This window comes from Cannabis sativa, chromosome X (assembly GCF_029168945.1).
Source record: "Cannabis sativa cultivar Pink pepper isolate KNU-18-1 chromosome X, ASM2916894v1, whole genome shotgun sequence".
Lineage (NCBI taxonomy): Eukaryota > Viridiplantae > Streptophyta > Magnoliopsida > Rosales > Cannabaceae > Cannabis > Cannabis sativa.
Genome location: NC_083610.1, coordinates 85,081,426 through 85,105,986, shown reverse-complemented (window position 1 = coordinate 85,105,986; position 24,561 = coordinate 85,081,426). Strand labels below are relative to the sequence as shown.

Genomic DNA, 24,561 nt, shown 5'->3' with positions numbered 1-24,561 from the left:
AGAGGGGAGAGCCAAAAACAACAAAGGAAGAAGCAAAGGAACGAAACTCAAAACATGTGAGTGGCGTAGCTTTATAAACTTATATGCTTTCTCAAGTTATCTCTTCTGTTCGGCCAAGCAAATTCCAACTCTCCTTCCAATTACTCCTTCATCTCATGTGAGTACTTAACTCTCATAATTGTTTGTTCAAATTCAAAATCTCATCTTAGGTTTTCCTTTTTTCTGAGTTTCATTTCCCCTTGATGAGTTTGAAATTTGATTTTCTCAGGAAAAGGCAAAGAAAAAGGGGAATGAATGAATAAAAACTTAAATTAAATTAATCAAAATAAAGGATTGGATGAGAAGTACGACAATGATCCGGAAAACCAATTGTTGTGCCATTTGCGAGAATTGCAATCTCGCTTCTATTTGTGTCAATTGTGTAAATTATAGGTATGATCATCATCATCATCTTCTTCTCTTATACTTCACAAATTTATGATTTTTTTTTTGGAGTTATTTATTTTGAATATAATTTGCATCCAAATCAATGTTGTGTCAACCAGATTAGCTGATCACTACAATATTTTAAGAGCTTCCAAGAGTCGTCGCGATTCGTTATTTTCTCGATTGGAACAAGTTCTTCTAGCAAAGGTTTGCTTCAATCTTTCTGATATAAATAAATAAATATAATTAGAATCAAGAGCTGAAATTTAGCTCATATAAAATCTGTATATATATATGGTGGGTTCAACAGGGGAAAGCAGATGATCAAGTGAATTGGAGAGTGTCTCAAAAAGAAAAAATTGCGAATTTAAAGGAGAAGCTCCGCCGTTCTAAGGAACAACTCGTGCAAGGTAACGGTCGGCATTCACAGCTCTACTTTAATACATTTTAGTTTTACCGATATTGTCACTTCAGAACAACTTCTATTTTTTTATAGGGAAGGCTAGGGCTGAGAAGATTCGTTATGATCTTAAAGTAAAGTCTGGAGTACTTGAGTCATCTCTTTCCATGGTATCAAGGACCTTTTTCTGTTTAATGCTTGTAATTATTGTTTAATCAATCTCCTTATGGGATAAAGGGAGTAAAGCTACCATTTTTTGCTAAGCTATGTGCATCGTTTTCCTCTTTGCAGTTGGAGAACAACCGCGTGGAACAGCTGGAGAAGTTCTATCCTAATTTTATTTGCACTCAGACCTTGGGGCATGTAAATATTCTATTGCTAACTTTTATGATGTTCTTTTTCAGTTTTTCTTATAAAAGACAAAAAACCAAAAGAAGAATTACCTGGGAAGGAAGGACACTATATGCTAATCTTATAGGAACTTTTGAAGCTTAACTTGCTTGTAATTTTGTTTGTTAATATAGTTGTTCAGTTCAGTGTTCATTTTGTTTGAAAGTCAAACTTCTGCCACATTTGTACGTTGGTATTTGAAATTCTTCTAGTGTCCTACACAAATTTTCTATTTTAATTTTTTTTAATGCAGATGGCAATTACTTCTGAACGTCTTCATAAGCAGTCTGTGGTTATAAAACAAATATGCAAATTGTTTCCTCAACGCCGTGTAAGCACTTCTGATGATGGATTTATCTTGATATTAGTACAAGCTACATTTGTGTGTATACATATATCCCTGTGTAGGACTAAGTTTCTGTTTTGTGTATTTATTTATGTTCGCTGGAAGGATTATACGGCTTATAGTTTCTGTGTATAAATTTATATATATTGATGTATATATATATTATTTTTGTTTGCTGGGTAGGAGAGAACTATTGTGATTAACTTGATTATCATTTAAATTTATTGGAAAGAAAAGATTATATCTCTCTTAAAAGTTGAATCCTTTAGTTTTCAACTTATGTAGGTTAGCTTTTGATAGTTCTAGCCACTTTCCTTAAAATAAGTAATCTTTGTTTTCCCCTCTCTCTTCTAAGACACTTAGCTGCATGGTTTGGTCTGAACTCACCTGTTACTATAAAAGTGCCTACACTAATCGTAGTTATTTCGAAGTAGAGTTGCTATTAGATCTTAAAGACTGGATCGATTAGACTGGTTCATGGTAAAATTACAGAAACATAGGTAGCATGACATGTAACATTACAGTTTTAGTATGTTATTATTTTCTAGTTCAATCTATAGTTTGGAGTGCCTTTGCAAGGCTGCATTAGAGTTAAGTTTTTACAGACACTGATATTTTCTGAAATATAAGGTTACTCATTTGTTGTTTAGGTGATTATGAATGGAGAGAAGATAAATGAGTCAAGTGAACAATATGATCAGATTTGCAATTCACGGTTACCGAAAGGGCTCGATCCACACTCTGTTCCATCAGAAGAACTTGCTGCCTCATTGGGGTATTCCTTTATTCTCTATTAGGCTATTACTATATTGTTTGTTGCCTATGTCTACTATCTGTCATCCTTCCACTAGACAACTTGCAATTTTTCGTGTTTTCCTTCTGCGATTCCTTCACTTTTAAGTTACTAAATAATGCTATTATGCACTATGCTAGTTTTGTTATTCATGTGTCTGACTCTATTTATTGCTGACCACGGTTGGGTAACAGATATATGGTGCAACTCCTTAATCTTGTTGTTCAAATCTTGGCTGCTCCATCTCTTCATAATTCAGGTTTTGCGGTAAGCTATGCTGGATTCTCCATGTTTTTTATGAAGAGAAATGACAAGACAATAATTTGATTTCTTTAGTGTTGAGTTTTACCATTGATGAACTTAATGTGGGCTTTGGGAGTAATGATGTGATTCTTTTGCATTTGACTATCCATAATTCTTGGTTGTGTCATGTTATTGTTTTGAATGTTTGGTTGTTGTTTTCGTATGGAAATACATCCGACATATTGTATGAGTTCAATATATATATTATGCTATCGAGTATTGATAGATACTCTCAATTACACACTCATTACACACTATGATGTGCTATTAATTTCAACTATACAATTAAATATGATGTAGTCTCCACTTAAAAATATCCATGGTTGAGATTAATTGCACAGCATAATGAGGTTGATCATGTGCATATTTTTCTGTCAATGATTTCCAGTTTTGTACTAACTGATTATATTTGATACAACAAGCAACTATGATCTTATTCTTGCCTTTCGAAAAGTGTTGAAGAAACTTAATAAGTTACTATTCATTGAAGTCTCCTATCCTCTTAAAATAATGGGCCCACTATCATAGTGGTTGTTTTTATCATTACATGTAGGTACTTTTGGTGTTATTGGTACATGTACAAGTTGTAACTCCATTTTTTTACATAACGGTATAATGTAGCTACAGTTGACCTCCTACAAATTTTTAGGAAATTCCGGATAAATAAAGATATCGAAATTAGTATTAAAACAACTTGTTGTGTGTGCTTATAAATATCGGAACAAGCACGCATGCAAAAAGTTGTGTGAATCCTATTTTCCTAACAATTTGTGAGAAGTCCCTATAAATACATTATACACCGTCATGTAAAAAAAATGAAGTTGTAATTTATCTGAGTACCAAAAATACTAAAAGTACCTATAAATAGTAATTTAAAAATAATTCCTACCCAAAAATGCTTCTTAATCTTAAATAATTATATATAGATATATATATTCTCTCTAGCCTTCATAACTTGTGTTGGAGTTTAACCAATAACTTGGTATGCATAACTTTTAGAGCTTTTTCTTAAACAAACATCTGAAGGTTCTTCAATGCCATCAAATATTCATGTATGGATTTTCTTTGTGTTAAATTTATATACTGTTTCTCAGGGTTCTTGCTCTCGGATTTGGCAAAGAGATTCTTATTGGAATGCACGTCCTTCTTCACGAAGGTATGTGATTGTAATTGCTATATAGCATGGAGCACTTGGCTTTCTCAGATTGTTGGACTAAATTAACTTAGTGTTATGCAGTAATGAAATTGTTTCATAGCATGGAGCACTTGGGTTTCTCAGATTACTGGACTAAATTAATTTAGTGTTATGCAGTTATGAATATCCCCTATTTATCCCGCGTCAAAACTATTGCACCACTACTGGAGAAAATTCATGGTCAGATAGAAGCTCAAGTAATTTTGGTGTAACTTCAATACAATCGGAGAGGAAGGCCCGCCTAGATTCTTCAGGAAGCTTTAACTATTCTTCTGCATCTCCACATTCTGTTGAGACTCACAAGGACTTGCAGAAGGGCATAGCACTTCTCAAGAAAAGCGTGGCATGCTTAACAACATATTGCTATAATTCATTGGGTCTGGATGTCCCATCGGAGGCATCCACTTTTGAGGCATTTGGAAAGTTATTAGCTACATTATCTTCATCTAAGGAACTCCGTTCTGTTTGCTCCATAAAGTTAGCTTGTTCGAGGTACATTACACACAAATATCTTAATTTGAATGCTGTCGGAACATCATCATCATCATTTGTTTTTTTTTTTCTCTTTTCCATATTTTATTTGCCTTCTCTATGCCTGTATATTATTGTGAGGGAGGGATACACAATCCTTGTTGCTCTGGGTTTAGGCAAATTTAATTTTGTAGAGAAATTTCCTTATCCTAGCCTCTCAAGTTTAGAATTTTAGGTTTGACCCAAGGATGATAGCTCGAACGGTGAGACATGTGGTGTGCTCTCACAAAGTATGAGGTTCAAGTTCCTCCTGAGTAAGCTCATAGAAATTACTAATTTCTTGGTCCCCAAATATTGTAGGGTTAGGCAAGGAGCCAGTTCCATAAAAAGTCTTACAACGGGTTTTGATTACTTTTTAACGTTTTATTTCCATGCCATTTCCTAGATACCATCTTAATTTTAGGTTGCTAGTTAAAGAATTATAGAGAGACAGTTGATCAGATTCTATTTTTCATCTTAAAGCAATCTTTCTTTGGAATTTTCAGGTCCAATAAGCAAGTTCAACAACTAAATAAATCTGTATGGAATGTGAATTCTGCTTTTTCATCTGCCTCGATACTGGACAGTGCACATGCAATGACATCCACGGTACAGAGCTTGCTTCCATTTCTAATACTTTTTTTCCTCTTCATGTCTAATTCTATTTACTTTCAAATTATCATAATATTTCATTCTTTCTATGCTTTGTTTTCCTGCATTGGGTATTCTTTCCTCTTTGGTAGTAATTTTTTGGGTACCCTCCCAAGAATCTGATCAATGAAGTTTTATCATGTAAAATTGATTGTTTATCAACAAGGTGATCTTTAAAAGAACAGCAAATAGGCCTACTTCTGTTACTGTCCAAAATCTAACGAGGCAGTGAAGTATTTTAAGTCCTCTGTATCAGTTTTGTACTGTGCGCATGTTCTTGGGTTTTGAGTCAGATTTTTTTGATTATGAATTTTTACAACGTTAGGGAAATGAGAAACATCACGCTCTTCTGTATTTTGGGTGTGAGAATACAAAACTTGATCGTCTAAAAAAGAAAAAAATTCCATGCTTGCAGATCATTTGTGAAAATAACCTTCCTAATCCTGCCACCAGCTTTCTTTATGCCACGGAGTTGTCCGAGGCTGGAAAGAATGAAAGCTTATTTGAAGGATGGGATCTCGTAGAGCATGCAACTTTTCCTCCTCCTCCATCAGATTTTGAGGATGTTGAGCACTGGACTCGAGCCATGTTCATTGACGCTAATAAGAGATAATTTGGTATGTGTATTTTTTTTTTGACACTTATTGCAAGTAAAGTAAGAATGTGAATTATTTCATTGAGAACTAGAGATGAGATTTTCTCATTAACCTACGAACTCACCAAATTGTGATTTGGTCCCTTAACCTTTCAGCTAAGGATTCTTAGTGGGGATTGGGGAACCCTCTCTCATACATTGTGAATAGCCGAATTCAAATCAAAATAAAACATTTATGGTACCATATCTATGGTGTCTTATACCAATCTTGAGAATTTGGTACCAGGTTATTTAGGAATGTAGTTCTATGCTGCAACTTAATATTCTAGCCTGTTTTTGTCTTCTTAATATTCTTGTGTGTTTTTCACTTTGTCATATCTTCACCATCTGGCTACCAACATATCCTTATGCTTTCCTTTCTACAGATTGGTAAGAAGAAAGACACCAAACTGAAACCAAGGCTGAGTGGAAGACTAAGTTATATAAACTTTTGTGGCATGTTTGAAGACTTATTTGATTGTAAATAGAAAACATTTAGATGTCTTGTGTATAGAAAGTAACTTCATATTGTTATATTTATAATATATTCATATTGTTAAATTATAATATATTTTGTATGTTCAGGGTTACTTATTATTCTTAATTCAAATCAGAAAATAGATGTGGGCTCGGTGAAATGTGAAAAAAAAATGTGGACTATAATAGCAATACTTATTATTAGAGATATGGTAAAATACTTCCACTTTCCTTTCCCGTTCACACTCGAAATGAGCTGATTTAAGATGTTTTGGAAAGTTAAAAAATAGCTTTATTATTTTGTATTTCACAATCTCTTGGAAACAATGAAGGAGATAAGCTAAAAAATTAGCTTAAAGATCTGTCTATTACAAAATATCTTTTAAGTATAAATTTGCATAGTGAAAACACATTAAATCTAAAATATAACTATGATAAAATTAATTGAGCATATTCTTTCTTTCCTTTTATTCTTTTTCTCGTTCTATTTGTCCTTTTCTTTTTTTTTTCCCAACTGTGACCTAAGTTTCTATAATTTTTTTTTATTAATTTTCTCTCTTCCTCTCTTTTTCTCAATCAATTCTATTATTTTTAAAAAAAATTCTGATTACACTATTAACTCTATTAACTATTTTGGTTGGAAAATAGTATCATGATGTATATTTCAAGGAAATTATTTTGACATGTAATAAGCATATTATTTTTTATCACAAAAAATAACTAAAATAAAAAGCAACCTTGTAGTTTCTTTTATACTTTATTAAGATAAAAGTAATTAAATTTTAAATTTAATAAAAATTTATAAAACTAAATTTTTGTTACTTATTTCTATTAGTACTCTTAAAAATAATTGTTATCTCAACTTGAGACCTTACAACAAAGTAAAATTTCAGTACAGGTCCCAACCTTACACTTTTATTGGGTATAATCTCTATCACAACGGCTATAACTTATAAGTGCCTTTCCAAAAATGCAGAATGTACATTTTCAGGGATGTACTCTTTGATGAGAATATCTTTCTTTCTTCTCAAAATCCCTCCTCTCCACCTTCCTCATCTTCTGTATCACCTCCAAAAACTGTTGTTCCACCTGTTGTGCATATTCCATCTCCTCCACTGGTCTCACCAGACCTTATCCCAACACAACATGTTACACCACGTGTTTCATCACAATCTGACACTGAACCAACTGTTACCACACATGCAGATCCATCTATTATTCCTATGTTACTAATGATTTACTTGCAGGTTCTCTTCCTACCTCATCCAACAGATGCCACAATGATGCTTTTGCTCCAATCATCACTCAACCAGCTTCATCTACTTCGACTGATATTGTTGCTAGAGCATCTCAGTGTCAATTTGGCTCTGTAGCTCCTACTACACCAACAGTAACACTGAACAATCAACATCCAATGAAAACCAGAGCCAAGTCTCGCATCAAAAAACCTACGGTGCTTATGGCAGCCCTCAGTCCACCCTCTCTCAAACATGGCTTTGCAAGATCGCAAGTGGTTTGTTGCTATGCAAACAGAAAACATAGCTCTAAAGAAGAACAAGACTTGGACTTTGGTTAAACTTCCACCAAACAGAACCCTAATAGGCTGCAAGTGGATTTATAGAATTAAAGAAAATACAAATGGTACTATCACTACTTTCAAAGCCAGACTTGTTGCTAAGGGCGTCCACCAACAAGCTAGGTTTGATTTCAATAAAACTTTCAGCCCTGTAGTCAAGCCAATAACAATTAGAGTGATTCTAACTTTTGCTGTTACAAAAGGATGGATTGTTAGACAACTTCATGTCAACAATACCTTTCTCAATGGTGACTTTCAAGAAGAAATTTATATGGCCCAACCTTCTGGTTTCATTGATTCAAATGAGCCTGACAAAGTCAACAAGCTTCACAAGACATTATATGGCCTCAAACAAGCTTCTCAAGCATGGTTTGAAAAATTATCTTCTACCTTAACAAGCTTTGGGTTTACTTTAGCTAAAACAAATCACTCCCTGTTTATCAAAATATCCTCTCAATCCTACATCTATATTTTAGCATATGTTGATGATATTTTAATCACAGAAAGTGATAGCTCACAAGTTCCTGCTTTAATCTCATCTCTCTGTACTAAATTTGCTTTGAAAGATTTGGGTACAGTGGATTATTTCTTGAGAATTCAAGTGGTTCCTATTGCTGATGGTATCATTCTTTCTCAACGAAAGTACATTCAAGATCTCTGTGCAAAGCTGGGATGCAGGGAGTGAAAACACATCATCACCATGAACAATGGCCTTATGCTTTCAAACTAAGGCAATGATCCTGTCTTAGATCCTTCTGCCTACAGGTCTATCGTTGGTGCTCTCCAATATGCAACTATTACTAGACCTAACATTGCCTTCAGTGTAACAAGGTTTGTCAGTTTATGCACAACCCACTGCAATCTCACCTTGTTGATGTCAAAAGGATACTAAGATATCTCACAGGGTCTCTAGACTACAGTTTACACCTAAAAAAGGAAATTCACTTCAACTTGGAAGCTTATTGTGATGCAGACTGGGCCGCAGATCCGAATGATCAGAGGTCCATTACATGTTTCTGTATTTTTTGGTGTGATGATAACTTGATCAATTGGTAGTCAAAGAAATAATACACTATCTCTCGCTCCTCCACTGAAGCTAAGTTTTGAAGTCTTGCCTCTGTTGTGACTGAATTAAGCTTGCTTCAGTCCCTCTTTTCAGAATTTCACATCCCAGTTTCCACTCCTCCGGTTGTCTTGGTGTGACAATCTCAACACCATAATGCTTGCAGCCAACCCAATGCTCCATGCCAGAACTAAACATATTGAAATTGATCTCTATTTTGTTACAGGTAAGCTCAAGAAAGAAAACTCTGTTCACCATGTTCTTGCTGACCATCAATTAGTTGATTCACTCACAAAACCAATTTTCAACTCCAAGTTTCCTTTTTTGAGAGACAAAGTTAGTGTGGCTTGCTCAACCACACTAAGTTTGAAGAGGGCTGTTGAGAACACAAATCCAGCTAAGCTGGCACCTTATAGTTAGAGTTGGTTAGGAGTTATGTACAGTTAGTATTTTTTGTTAAAATTAGTTATTTTGTTATCTTTCTGGTTTGAACTCAATATAGCTCTATATATAAACTATGTATTCATCTTCTTTAATCAGTAAGAGATATTCATTTTTTTCTTTCCTTTCTTTAATCTCTACATATTCTAATGCAACATGAAAAAAAATTAATAATTTTTATTAATTTTTTAGTGCATTTTAAATTTTATTTCATTCCATTCTTATTTCTATTCTTATTCTTATTTATATTCCTATAATTTCATTCTTCCCAACTAATCTCGTGAATCTTCTTTAATCATAGATCGAGAATGAAAATTATTTATAAATTAAATATAAATTCTTGATGGTGATGATGATTGATATCTAATTTTAATTTGTGGAGATTAGAGAATTTTCCATATCAATAGCGTTGGAATATGTTTTTTTTTTCCATGGACTCCTAATTTATTTCATTTTGTCTTCTAATTATACATGCTTTACTTTTTCAAAAAACTTTGCCGAAAGTTCTTCCACATGTTTTTTTTTTTTCATTTTCGAAACCCTCTTCCTTACCTTTTGTTTCTTAGCTACAGAATCTTTCTTAAAACTATAAACGTGGATAATTTGTTCCAGTTTTCTACTGTCCTTATATTATATATAAATATATAATATATATGTATTTATTGGTGATCATATAAAAAAAAACAGGAGAGAAGCTTCGCAATTATTTATCTTTACTGTCGTTTAATAAAGAAAAATATATAGTGACAGAATAAACAAATTATAATTTTTTTTGTTAGGAGGAGTGTTACCGTCAACCTTCTGTTATAACTTCTTAGTCAATTTCTACACTCGAAAATATATGTCGGAATATTTTTTTTTCAAATTTTTTTTCACGAGGGTGTTCGTTATGCTTACAACATCATCCCTGTAAATTTTTGAAAAATTTCAAATAGTTTACCGTGTCGAAAATACGTTTGAAGTTCTTTGAACGCGCGTGGTAAATTGAAATATCAGGAACTCTGTTTTCGGTACTGTAAACTATTCAGAATTTTTAAAAAATTTACTAGGATGATACTGTAACTATAACAAATACCTATGAAAAAAAATTTAAAAACAAATATTTCGGCATGTGATTTCGGATGTGGAGATTGACTAAAAAATTGTAATAGGAGGTTAATTAACACTTATCTCTTCTCTTGTTAATTACCATGCGGTATTTTATAATAATATCAACATTTTTTTGTTTTTCTAAATGACTATAATAATAATAATAATAATAAATGAAAGAATATATTATTGAGGAGTGTTGAGTTTGTGGTGCGATCATAATTACGTAAAGCACTTTTATACTTCCCATTAATTAACGTAACAAAGCAGTGATCACATGGGTGGCTTTAGTTTAGTAAACCTTTTCTGTTTTTCTATTTTTCTTTTTTTTTTTTAATTCCGAAATAATACAGAATTTCATCACTTTTTTAATTTTTTAAAAAAGAAAAAAGCTTCCAAACCATTCAAAAAAAAAAAAAAAAAAAAACTTCCAAAAATTAAGCTAAAAAAGTAAGAATAATAAGTTAAAATAAATATCAAAGCTTAAGAAATATATATTACATTATTTTTATAAAATATATATACTAAAATTATATTACACAATTAAAATTTAGTAATTACCAAATATAATATAAATACCACAAATTACTAATAATGTAAGACAAACTCATACACACGAGTTTCTTTAATACTAGAAGTATTAATAATAATAATAATAATAATAATTTTTTTTTTGCTAAATATATTAATAATAACTTGAGTAAATAGTGAAAATACAAAATAGTGGAAGAAGTGTCATATTCAAATTTGGTGAAATTACCTGTCAATATTGAATATATAGTGAGTAGTGCACCAATATGAATATTATGATCATATAAACCAAATAAGGAACTAAATACCAAACATGAGAAATGTACTTTATAAGTCCATAACACCTCAGAAATTGTTTCACGTCTCTTGTGTAAATTATGCTAAAATAGTGTACCTAATAATGTGCCTTTAATTTGTCTATATATATTATTATTTATCTATTGGAGCCAAAAGTATAGTGTAGTACTCGTGCCTTATACACAATTTGGTGCATATGTATAATAAAACTGTTGGTCAAATTTTTATTCTTTTTGTCTTATTAGAATCGGCCGACGTATGGAAGAATGAGACAAATTTGATAACGACGTCGTTTTGCTACTTACAAAAGCTCTGAAAGCGAGTTTATATTACATTATCCTACAGGTGGCACCCCATTATTTACTACCCCATTTTTTCTATGTCATGCTTCTTTTCTGTCCATTAAAAAGAAGAAAAAAAAAAAAAAAACCACACAATAATTTCTGTATGGATAGATTTCGTTTTCTTAATAATAAACAAAATACAATATTATTATTTCGAAACTGAATTTATTTGTTGGGTAAGAGAATTTTCGAAAGACAATTAAAAGAAGTTATTGGGGTGTAGTTGCGGAGAAGAAACATTTTCATTTTTTAATTGTTACTTCAAATATATTTTAGATTAAACATGATTATCATAATCATATAAAAATAATTAGTATACTTTTTAACAATTATATATTTTAATAATATGTTACTAACTAAATTTATTAAAATACTAATAGTCTTACCTTATACTCTTACCAGGTGTCCCATTATAAAACTAAAAATATTGCTGACTCCTAATTATTGGAGATGAAAAGAAAAAAAAAAAGACTCCATTGACCAATTATATAAAGACTGATTTGGATTTTTGCCCCTGAATTTTAACATGTATCAAATCATGTCTTTTGAACTTTTAACATCGTTAAAAATGCTTCCTGAACTATTAAAATTGTTAGATTTAAGGGCTTTTGTCAAATTTTATTCAATTTTACTATTTCAAAAATTATTTATGTACTAAATCATGCTCTCAAACTTTGATATCTACCAAATCATGCCTCTCGAACATTGACATGTATTAAATTATGCTCTCTGAACTTTCATCCATGTTAGACTTTTTTACTAAAATTCGAAAAAAGTCTTTGTTTTTAACGACCTTAAAAGTTCAAGGGGCAGAAGAGATAAAAATCCTAGCATAGATATATATTGCATCAGCAGTTTCTTTTCTTATTGTTTGATATATGCATCAGCAGTTTTGGTTATAGTCTTGTAACTTGTTATGTTTGTTTCGTGGAACAAACTAAATAACATGTAGTTTAACTTATTCTGAGTATGAAACGAACCCAAATAGTACATTATATAAGTCTTCACGGAAATTACAAGTACCTTAATTAAGCTAGCTAGAGAGGTACTACTACTCAAGCCAACCTCTTTTCTCTCTCTCTCTCTCTATATATATATATATATATAGTAGTGTGATTAAGTGCAAAAATAGAGTCATCGTCTATTTCTTTTTGGTTGATCCAAAAAGAAAGAATTATTACTCTAACTATTTGTTCTTATTGGAAAAAAGTGGAAAAAAATAGCCATCTATTTTCTCTTGGTTTTTTTTTTTTTTTTTCCATAGAAAGAAACTCTCTTACCTTAATCGATCAAGGGAAAGGTAATTAAGTGATCAATTAAAGTTAAAAATGATGCATTGTTCTCAACCACCATCTATGTCGTCCATTTGTCGCCCTTGTGCAGTTTCAGTCCCAAATCTCACCAGGTATATATATATATATACTTTGTTTTTGTGTTAATTATATATGTTTTAATTAATATAATATTTATTGTTTTGCTAATTATATATTTATCTATATTGTGATCATGCACAGATCAGTGCCGTTCATCAACGAAAGGGGAGTAGGTATATATATATAATATATATATTTATATAATTATGAACTGAACGATTCATATAATTAAATCCTCTATCTCTACTTCAACTAATTAATTATATGTATATATAAACTATATTTATTAATTATGAATAATATAAATATTGTCAGGTCATTGCACAAGTGTCTCCCGCAGTGTGAATATGGAGAGCCTCCGTAGTGGATATCTGTTTCCTGAGGTATATATATATATATATATATATATAAATATGGCTTAATTAATTAATTTGATATATAACATGTATAGGATTAATATTAATTAATTAAAAACAGATAACAAAGCGGGAGTTAGAGCACAGACAGAAATACCCACAAGAAAAGTTGATTAGGCTTGGTATCGGTGATACCACGGAGCCTATACCAGATATCATAACATCGTCCATGGCTGAGGTAATTTAATTAATTAATTATATATGAAAGTATATATCACATTATTATTCTTTTCACATCAGTCTTCCTTTATTATTATTATTGTTGTTGCTGTTGCTGTTTAGGAAATTAATGGACACAGAAAATATAATATTTATTAATTTATTTAATATATTTATAATTAAACATTATGATATAGTTTTGTTATATTAATTATGATATATTAACATAAATTAATGGATCGTACCTCACATTTGCAGTATGCTCTCGCTCTCTCAACCGTGAAGGGCTACAGTGGATATGGAGCCGAGCAAGGCAAGACGGTATAAATAAATACATTTAACTTCTACACATTTTTTCTTTAAAAATAAGTACCAAAGAGTAAAACTTTATTAGTAAAACTAAAAGGAGAATGCAAAATAAAAATTTGAACTTAATAGTAGCCCATAAAGTCTTAATTTGTACACATTAATAATGTTGCATATATGTAATGAACTTAATTTAATCAACATCGTGATTTAAATAATTTTAAAATGTACAAGTTTATATGCTTTGAATTTCAAAGTCAAACAATACTTTTCTCAATTTTCAACTCCTTAAATAAATCAACCTTGTACGTATAAGATGATGACTTCAAAATTTCGTTACATGTTCTCAGTATTTTGCCTTCTTTTTAGGTACTTTCTTAGAAACTTAGTTTTATATTTATGATCAATAAAGTTTATTTCTTTTTGCTAAAGATTTATGAAAAATTAATAAAATCAAATACGGAAAATATCTCTTTCAAAAGAAAAGAATATATATCAATATATAATATATTGATATATTATATATTATATCATGATGATTATGACCCACAAATATCAAATGGTATATAAGATAATATTAGAGAGAATTTGGAATTTTTTTGATTTTTGTATGAGATAATCTTAGAGAGAATTAGTTTTGAACATTAGCCAAAACAGAGGATTTTCAAGAAAAAAGATGTAAGAAGTTATGAATATTAAATTGAACACAGGAATTAAGGGTGGCAATCGCAGAAAAGTTATACAGAAATATGGGAGTAAAAGGCAATGAAGTTTTTGTATCAGACGGCGCACAATGTGACATTTCTCGCCTTCAGGTATATTACACAGTATATTTTTGGAAAATATCAAGATTAAGGTTCAAATAAATAATATGTTTATAAATTATTATAATTTTTTCATGATCTTCTAAGTTGTAATTACTATTTAGTATTACTTATAAATTTTTAAAAAATTCTAAATAATTTAACGTATAAAAAAAATAACCGCGTAAAACAATCATCGTACGACACTAACTAGTGCTAGCAATGCCCTATATATATACTAAGGTTATTATTAATGTACTTAAATTTAATTATATTTTTAGTTTTTATTTTTTTTATTATGTGTATTTTAAAATTTTATAAATTAAAAAGAAACTATTTATTAATTTCTTATTTTTTTTTTAAATTTTAAAAATTTGAGAAAAATAAATATAAATTTAAAAATATTAAAATAAAACACACTCCCAATATTAAAAATAATAATGTTATAAATAATATATTAATATTTATATATTTTTAATTAATTTAAAATAAATAATATTATTTATATTTATTTATAAAATTAATTTTATTAATACCGTTAAATTTAATAAAATATATTTTTTTTAATTATTTTTAAAATATATTCTGCTAAACTAATAAAATTAATTAGATAACAAATTTTTATATATAAATATATAAATATAAAATAAAATTGTTCTTTTCATGTATTTATTAGTGTTATTATTATTAAAATAATGTTTTACGATTATTGTGGCTATAATAATTTATCATTAATTTTTTACAATATTTGTAGATGCTTTTTGGATCTGATGTCACGGTGGCTGTGCAAGATCCGTCTTTTCCGGTAATGTTGTTTCAGATGTTTTTGTTTTATTTATATATTTATGTATTGGGTGGTTTTCATTGCTAGCTTCTCTTTCACTTAAATTGCTCATTTTTTTTTTAACTCTAATTATCTCTGGATAAACTTTAGTTCTCAAATCAAATAAGTCTTTCCTCTAACGGTTGACATATATCACGTGAAAGTACATTACGCACAAAATCATGTCCCTATTACTGCTTAGTTTTTAAAATTAAAATATTATTTTTGCAAGTATAAATAATGATAAGTTATCAAGGATGACCGAATGAAAAAGAAAAATAAGTGGTTTAGCAAAGTCCGTAATAATTCTTACCCGTCATAATCATATCATATATATTATTATGACTTATCAATTTATGTGGAGTTGAGGCAAATGAGCTTGGTTGGCCATCTGGCCCATACATAATCCATTAAAGGGTATCCAATTAAAAGGGTATAAATATTAAAATAATTTTATTAATTTCAGATATACTTTCAAAATTAAAGTAACATTTTTTTTTCTTCAGAGGAGTGACTCATTTTAATTAAAATCATTTCAATAACAGTCTTGATTCTTCTTGAAACTAGATTCTTGAGTAGAGAAGAAACAATAAATAATGAAATAACTTCTACCATTTATGTATAAAAAAATATAACTGTACTGTGAATTAATAATTTTTAAACTTGACATGATATGATATGAATCATATGATATAAGTTTTTTTATTATTTTTTTTATATGATATAAGTTATTATCTCTGCCGCGCGCGGAGAGCTTTGTCATTTGAGCTTTGCTTGTCTAAACTTTGTTTTGATTTGGTAATCTTGTTTCTTTTTTCTTTGAATGAATTATCTTTGTTTCTTTTAAACTTACTCGATATGATACAATACTTGATTGAAAATTTCAAAAAAGTCTAATACGACTTTGCCAACAACTATTGTATGTCTAAATCATCATAACATAATGTATGTTAACCATAAAATATTATATATTGAGATAATTCTTGTGTTATACTAGTTAGATAGTGCTTTGTTTGTAATAGTATATATTGAATGAATCTTATTAGCTTATTTATAATATATATGATTAATATATATTGGCAATTATTGACAGGCATATATCGATTCAAGTGTGATATTTGGGCGAGGTGGGAATTTTGAAGAGAAAACAGGGCAGTATGGGAACATTTCGTACATGAAATGCTGTCCAGAGAACAATTTCTTCCCCAACCTATCACCATATTACACACCCAAAACTGATGTCATTTTCTTTTGCTCCCCAAACAATCCAACGGGTAACGCTGCGACACGTCAGCAGCTGAAACAACTTGTGGAATTTGCAAAAACCAACGGTTCCATCATAATATACGACTCCTCGTATGCTGCTTTTATATCCGACGACAGCCCCAGATCCATCTATGAAATTCCCGGGGCAAAAGAGGTCCGTCCATCTCTCTCTCTCACTCCATATTTATTATATCAGTAATTACCTACTCTTTATTATTTTAGTTAAAATACAGACTTCTTTCTATTATTGTTGCTCAAATAATGCTTCTCAATTTAATTATTTTATTAATATTTTATAATTTAAATTTATTAAATATAAATTAATAACAAAGTAATAGTACTTATTATTAAAAACTTTTAACAAAAAAATAAAGAACTCTTTATGTTTAGAGAGTTATTTATCTATTTTTTATTATGGAGAGTATTTTTTTTTTGTATAGTTGGAATTTATTTTTTTTTAAATCTCACTCCTATTTTAGTTAAGACATCTATTTAGAGAGCATGGTTTGTAGATGCTTGTTTTAATTTGTAAAATATTTAACTCTCTCTCTCTCTCTTTTTTTTTTTTTTTCTTTAAAATACTAAAGGACATTCATGATGTCTAATACTCTTGTAAGGCACTTAGCAGTCTTAAAAATTATAATATCGCTATTTATTTAATTTAATATTAAGTTTCACTTGTTTTATTTTATTTTTAATAAAAATTATAAAAAAAATTCATGACACCACCTCACATCACATATTGGTGTCCCGTAATAATATTTTTTTTGGTGGCAATAAAATAACTCTTTAACTTTATTTTTGTTTGCAAATATAAGGTGTTAGTTAGGCTAATAAAAATATGATAGACAATCTCAATTGACATTTATTCGTAAAATTTAACCCACACTTCATATTTGCAAATTGAAGTGAGATCAAGAAGGTATTACTGCGAAAAACAAAGATCATAAGGTTAAGAATATACAAACTAAAACAAAAGAAGATTTTGCCACAAATTATTACCTATTTAATTATTGAATATGTATGTATGTATAGGTTGCAATAGAGGTTTCTTCATTCTCGAAATGTGCTGGTTTCACGGGTGTTCGGCTGGGTTGGACGATTGTGCCAGAAGAGTTAAAGTACTCCAATGGGTTTCCTGTCATAAAGGATTTTGATCGAATTATGTGCACTTGCTTCAATGGTGCTGCCAGTGTTTCTCAGGCTGGTGGTCTCGCATGCCTTTCTCAAGAAGGTTACAAGGTAATATTAATAATTAATTAATTGCATTTCCATATATATTATAATTAATTAATTAATTAGTTGCATGAAATAATAATATTGTATTAAAATTGGAACAGGCAATGATGGATGTGGTTAAGTACTACAAGGAAAATGCAAAAATAATAGCTGAAACTATGAGATCACTTGGGATGAAAGTGTACGGTGGAAATAATGCACCTTACATTTGGGTACATTTTCCAGGGCAGACTTCTTGGGATGTTTTCACTGAAATTCTTAACAAGACACACATAATGACCATTCCAGGTACTGGATTTGGTCCTGCTGGTCAAGGCTATATCAGACTCAGTGCTTTTGGCCATAGACAAACCGTGCTTGAAGCCTCCCAAAGGCTAAGAAATCTTTACAATTAAATACTATACTAGTACTAGTCTATATACATAATATTATTCTTATTGTCATAACCACTACTCTGTGTGTAAGTGGTCCTGTACATGGCTCAATAAGATAAGTTTCCCATATGCAATTAATGTAATAAGATTTTTCTATTGAAAAATTAAACTTCATACTATTTTTGCTCTCTAGCTAGAATATCTCCACCTACTCCAATAAAGTACTTTAATATATTTCTATATATTATCACATCTCAAAAGTTCTCAGTTCTTCTAGTAATGTTGTAAAAAATATTGTATGATCAAATCATTTTTCTTTTATCAAGAAAATATTTTCTATTAATCAAAATGAACGAATTACAAATCAAGAGAAATTCCTCACAAACACAGCAATTAAAACTGTCAAGTAATATTTAGTTATTACTGTTAGTGTTAGTTAGGATCTCTGTTTTTTGTAACTTTAACTGTTTTGTATTATTAGTTAGTTAAAATGTACACTCTTGTATCATGTATTTATAGAACTCATTGTTAATTGTAAATATTCAAGATTCAGTTTCACTATTCTTCTTCTTCTTCTTCGTTCTCTATCTTTCTGTTTAACATGGTATCAAGAGCATTTTTATTGCTTCGCCATTTTCATCCATGTGATTGTGTCTGCTTTCTTCCTCTTCGTTCTGATTCTTTGCTTCCATGGCTGCTCCAAACACTCAAGCATTCAATCCCGTTGTCTTGGCTGACAAAATTTCTGTTAAACTTGATGATACTAACTTTCTGCTATGGCGACCTCAGATCTTGTCTGCAATCCGAGGTCATCGTCTACAAGATTACATCTCTGAATCCTTTCAACCTCCGCGCAAATATCTCACACAAGAAGATGAAGTTTTTGATCAAGTAAATCCTCGATTCACCGAGTGGAAGGTCCATGATCAACTTCTGTATTCATGGCTACTGTCGTCCATGTTCGATGTTATCCTCACTCGAATAGTTGGAACTGAAACCTCTGCTCAAGTCTAGAAAACTTTGGAGGTATATTTTATAACTCAAACTTCTGCCAAAATAGATCTCTATACTACTCAATTACAGAATTGTAAGAAAAGATCTCTATTTGTCAATGAATATCTTCTTCGAATCAAAACTCTTGTTGATAAACTTGGATATGTTGGTCACAAAATCTCTACTAAAGAACATATACCTGCAATCTTTAAAGGATTGCCTTCTCTATATGATACCTTTGTTATCTCTGTCAATTCTCGAAATGACAATTATACTGTTGCTGAAATAGAGACCTTGTTATTGTCTCAAGAACACAAAATGGAGAGTCATAACAAGGATCTTGATTCTGTTAATTTAGCTACTAATCGTGGTTTTAGACCAAAACCACAAAGTACTCCACCTTTTTCCAATAATCCAGATACTAATACTTCTCATCAAGGGCGTGGATCGTGGAATCCATATGTTGTCTCATCCAGATCTGCACAATCTCACTCTCCATATAAGAACAACAGTTCCAATCAAGGTCATGGAGTTTCTTCTCCCTTTTCCTGCATCTCCAAATATGTTCATGGGAGTCAAACTAGTATGTCAACTTTGTTCCAGAACTAGTCATCTTCCAGCTCGTTGCTACCAACGGTTCAACTTTGATTTTCCTGGTGTTGGTGCTGCCAATTGTTGCTATATTTTTAAACGCTACGCAAGTATACGCAATCAAGTAGTAAAATCTCACACAGGTGAGGTCGATCCCACAGGGAATTGGATTAAGTACCATTAAATTATACTTATGATTCTATTCGGTAAATCAAAAGTAATTATGGTTTAAAAACAGTAAAATTTGAAAGAAATTCAGAAAACTTAATAACACAGTTTAAAGTTGAGCAAGATGAGACAATAGGGAGGAGAATCCTGTTGTTGTTTACCCAAATTGTTAATGATTAATACTATCCTATTCTTGGGGTGAATGACAGATTATAAAATAACCTAGCTCCTTTCAGATCTTCTAGATTCTAAATCACATGTTATCTAATTAATTCCTTAATTAAACTAACATGAAATCAGCATTAAGCAATAATCTACTCGTCACATAAGTCATGTAAATACTTTCGTTTCACATAGAACATCGATTATCTTAATTTTAGCATTCTCAATTCTCACTTTTCAGATTTTGAATTGAGATCATAGAGCATGCACAAGGTGATCAATCTTAAACATGAAATTAAACACAAATTAAGATAATTTCACACACACAAGAATTGAGGAATGGTAATTAAACATTAACTAGGAAAACATTAAACAACAATCATCATCCTCCCTAAATGGGAAATTTAGTTCAGAAACAAATCCATAACCATTCCTATAGCAATATTCAACATTAATAAATTAAAGAGGAATAAAGAAAAGAACTGTTTAAGGGTGAATTCTGGATCTTCACTTGAATCTCTACGCTCTTCCTGCCGCTCTCAGCTGTGTTTTAGGGTTCCAAATCGCTCTCCTTTGACTTCCAATCGCAGTTTTCTATTTATATCTAATTTTTAGGGTTCGATGGACGAAATTACCCCCGGTCCGTACGGGATCTCGCCGCGGCCACACTTCCTCTCGCCGCGGCGAGAATGTGCCAAAATTAGGCAGTTTCTGTTTCTCGTATCTCGCCGCGGCGAGACTCTTCATCGCCGCGGCCAGATATGCAAAAACTCAAAATATGAAGTTTTTCTTCGGCATCAGCACGTCTTTCAGTGAATTTCTGCACCCGAGACCTCTTTTACTCCAAAGAACCTGAAAACATAGAAAACAAGCGTAATTCCGTCCCAACACAGCTAAGAATGCACATAAATCGGATCCATAACATAGGCTAAAAATAGCCTAACAAACTCCCCCAAACTGACTCTTTACTCGTCCCCGAGTAAACTAAGACTAAACTAAAAAAAAAAAACTAAAAATGATAGCTGAACTTTCCAACAATTAAATTGTTACCACCACCTGCACAACTTCAATCCTTCAATAACCAGAATTTTAACTTGCCAACTCTAAGAACTAAGTTGAATGTGCAGTTTACAAGTAAGTAATTCATACAAACATAAAGCATCGCAATTCCCATCAATATCACAATTGTTCTAACTTTCCAACATCCCACTAACACATGATCAATAAGTTTGAATGACATACCTCTCTCCACTAATGTTGACAAATTTCTACCTGGAATCAATAGGTCTTTTTCGGTTAAAATCACATGGCTTAGGTACATGGGTAGATGAGAAGTCATTTAGGCTATACTATACCATAAGCACTATTAACCAAGCAAGCCTAGACATTTATTTTGCTTTCTTTCCATATATCCCAAAAACAGAAATAAGAGATTGCAATTTTTCTTATGTGTATACCTCATAATTTTCTTAACTTTTTTTTTTCTTCAAGAAGACACATTTTTTTCTTTTTTTTTTCTCTTTCTTCTTTTTCATAGGCACAACACACAATATTATTCTTTTTTTTCAATCTCTCATTCCTACACTCTATTTTTCCACTTACAGCAGTTATCCCCCCAAACTTGCTTCAAGGCTCATGGCATAATAAGTTACGTTCAGGGTGAAAAGAATTTAAGATACGAATTCAGCTCAGTTAAGCGGTAAAAAAAAAAATTTAAAACAGGCTAAGGCTCAACTTTGGGTATACTATGGTAAAAAATTCATAGGCAGGCTTGAAAGGCTCAATCGTTCCAAAGAAAACTTGCCTAAATCACTTTCCAAACAAAAATCATCAAGGATTTCGCTTCAAGAGAGTATGTCAAACAAATTCTATTCCATGTTCAATCAATCATTCCACAAACCAAATAGAACAGAGGTGATATGTGAGAATAGCAAATGTTTTAAGTCTACATGAATCACTTCCTAGCACACATCCATCTTAATTCAAACAGTTGCAAGTCAAGCACACAGTTATGTTTTAATCCATTGCACAAGTGAATAACAACAATTCAATCAATCTTTCAATTTAGCTATCACACAAGACTAAAAAAACTAAAACAAACTAACTAAAACAAATAAACGCGAAAAAAAAATTAAGTTTCCCCCCCCAAACTAAAATGCACATTGTCCCCAATGTGTGAAAATAAACCAGGGTGAGAGAAACTTACCTGAGCCCCTTAGAAGGGATCAAGTCCACCCTTTGCATTCAAAAGAGCCCTCGCACTAAATGAAGAAAATTTACCACCAATAGTGTTGATTTCAGAGTTTTGCACAAGAGTAAGCTCACCTTCAGAACTACCACACATCAATCTTTTCCAACGACGCTGAATCGTTCGAAGTCGCTCTTTAGGCTTTGCTTTCTTCTTATCGGTTTAACAAAAGAACCCTTCACCACCTCAATCTTGCAACAGGTAGGAATGTCAGTTGGGGCAAAAACATTAAAATTGACCTCTTCATCTTGGACTCGCAACTTTAACTCCCCCTTTTGAACATCTATTAATGCTCGACCCGTGGCCAAGAATGGTCTTCCCAAAATAATGGGAATAGTTGAATCTTCCTCCATATCAAGAATTAAGAAATCAGCAGGGAAGATAAACTTACCAACCTTCACCAGTACATCTTCAATTATGCCACGAGGATGAGTTAGAGAACGATCTGCTAGTTGTAGAGTCAGCATTGTGGGCTTTGCTTTTCCCAATCCTAGCCTTTTGAAGACGGACAACGGCATTAGATTAATGCTTGCTCCCGGATCACATAGAGCTTTAGTTTCCACTTTGAACCCCCTATAGAGCATGGAATATTGAAACTACCGGATCTTTAAGCTTGGGCGGTAGTTTCTTTTGCAAAATGGCGCTACACTCCTCGGTTAATGCCAACTGTTTCATAGTCCTCCATTTTTCTCTTCTTAGACAATATCTCCTTCATGAACTTCACATAACGGGGCATTTGTTCCAAGGCTTGACAAAAGGAATGTTGATGTGTAGTCTTTTGAAAACCTCTAGAAATTTTGTAAGCGCTTGTCTAGATTGGTCTTTCGGAGTCTACGAGGATAAGGTATCTTCACATGATGATCAATGCCGATTGGTGGAGGCTTGTTGTGGTGGTGCAGGGCTATCAGTAGTTTTCTTTTCTATTGATGTTGGAGTTGGTGTTGATTGATCTTTAACTTCTTCATTGAATGGTTGTACCACATCAGGCCCATCATAATTCTTTCCACTCCTCAAGGAAATTGCTTTACATTGCTCTTTTCCTTTTGCCTCACTAGTGCTAGCTGAATTTCCTTGAGCTTGGTTTGCCACTTGAGTAGCCAATTGTTCCATTTGAGTTTCTAGAGTTTTAATAGAGGCTCTAGTTTCCATCATGAATTGGAGCAATAAATCAGCTTGGATATTGGAGCCACTAGGACTTTGTTGTTGGTTTTGTTGGGCTGATTTCTCTGCTGGTAGAACCCCTGTTGGTTGTGCCCATAATTATTATTTTGGGAGTAGTTCCCAATGGCTTTTGCTTGATCCATTGGCAAATTATCCACATCTGCCTGACACTCTGAAAAGTGATGGTTGCCTCCACATATCTCACAAATAACTTGGGCTTGTTTAGCTTGCCCTGCAATCAGCTTTGTCAATGCCTCAACCTGAGCTGTTAACTTTGTGATGGCATCAACTTCTAACACACCAGCTACCTTCTTAGATTGACTCCTTTCAGTTGGCCACTGCTGATTGTTTAGAGCCATCTCCTCCAATAGATCATACGCTTCATTAGCACTTTTTCTCATAAAAGCTCCGCCATTCTTGCATCTATTAAAGTTCTAGTATTACCAACCCGGCCCGTTATAAAAGTTGTGAACCGGCATCCACTTCTCTATACCATGATGAGGACACCTCCTGATCAGATCTTTAAACCTCTCCCAAGCCTCATGGAGAGATTCATTATCTTGTTGGCAGAAATTATTGATTTCTCCTCTTAGCTTTGCAGACTTAGCTGGAGGAAAGAACTTTGACAAGAATTTTGTTGCCAGATCATTCCATGTAGCAATAGAATTAGGTGGCAAAGAATTCAACCAACTCTTGGCTCGTTCTCTGAGCGAGAATGGGAACAACCTCAGTCGAATGGCATCATCGCTAACTCCATTAACTTTAAAAGTTTCACAAAGTTCCATGAAGTTAGAGAGATGCAAATTAGGATCTTCAGAAGGGAGACCACCAAACCGGGCGAAGACCGCACCATTTGAAGGATGGCGAGGCTTAATCTCGAAATTGTTTGCATCCACCGGGTGGCCTCGATACATGTTGCACTCCCGTCAGAGTAGGGAGAATGTAATCTCTCAAGCTACGGCCATTAGCTTGATCTTCCACGGCACCTCCATTATTACCGTTATTACCCCCAT

The 24,561-nt window shown here is 31.9% G+C and overlaps 2 protein-coding genes and 1 non-coding gene across 3 annotated transcripts; all 3 read left to right on the top strand.

Annotated features, from left to right (window-relative positions):
• Positions 1-6,238, top strand: LOC115702171 (uncharacterized). Its single transcript, XM_030629626.2, has 14 exons — positions 1-157; positions 269-432; positions 546-633; positions 737-836; positions 923-996; positions 1,118-1,189; positions 1,470-1,547; positions 2,213-2,337; positions 2,550-2,622; positions 3,753-3,814; positions 3,971-4,345; positions 4,870-4,972; positions 5,430-5,631; positions 6,035-6,238. Exons 2-13 carry the CDS (start codon positions 338-340, stop codon positions 5,625-5,627), a joined length of 1,443 nt encoding a protein of 480 aa, XP_030485486.2. The 5' UTR covers positions 1-157; positions 269-337; the 3' UTR covers positions 5,628-5,631; positions 6,035-6,238.
• Positions 6,239-12,348: 6,110 nt separating this feature from the next.
• LOC115702162 (probable LL-diaminopimelate aminotransferase, chloroplastic) lies at positions 12,349-18,404 on the top strand. The gene is made up of 10 exons (XM_030629619.2): positions 12,349-12,871; positions 12,981-13,012; positions 13,155-13,222; positions 13,317-13,433; positions 13,673-13,735; positions 14,431-14,535; positions 15,278-15,328; positions 16,440-16,766; positions 17,648-17,854; positions 17,953-18,404. Exons 1-10 carry the CDS (start codon positions 12,795-12,797, stop codon positions 18,244-18,246), a joined length of 1,341 nt encoding a protein of 446 aa, XP_030485479.1. The 5' UTR covers positions 12,349-12,794; the 3' UTR covers positions 18,247-18,404.
• A 5,633-nt stretch (positions 18,405-24,037) lies between these two features.
• On the top strand, positions 24,038-24,144 carry LOC133032833 (small nucleolar RNA R71). Its single transcript, XR_009685421.1, has one exon. It is a non-coding gene; the product is annotated as a small nucleolar RNA R71 (small nucleolar RNA).
• The last annotated feature ends 417 nt before the right edge of the window (positions 24,145-24,561 follow it).

Bases quoted from the DNA above. Each gene is read 5' to 3' on its own strand.
- LOC115702171 (XM_030629626.2), top strand. From the start codon at position 338: ATGAGAAGTACGACAATGATCCGGAAAACCAATTGTTGTGCCATTTGC. The intron at 433-545 runs GTATGATCATCA...TGTGTCAACCAG, and splicing joins GTCAATTGTGTAAATTATAG to ATTAGCTGATCACTACAATA. The intron at 997-1,117 runs GTATCAAGGACC...TCCTCTTTGCAG, and splicing joins TTGAGTCATCTCTTTCCATG to TTGGAGAACAACCGCGTGGA.
- LOC115702162 (XM_030629619.2), top strand. From the start codon at position 12,795: ATGATGCATTGTTCTCAACCACCATCTATGTCGTCCATTTGTCGCCCT. The intron at 13,013-13,154 runs GTATATATATAT...AAATATTGTCAG, and splicing joins CATCAACGAAAGGGGAGTAG to GTCATTGCACAAGTGTCTCC. The intron at 13,736-14,430 runs GTATAAATAAAT...AATTGAACACAG, and splicing joins GAGCCGAGCAAGGCAAGACG to GAATTAAGGGTGGCAATCGC.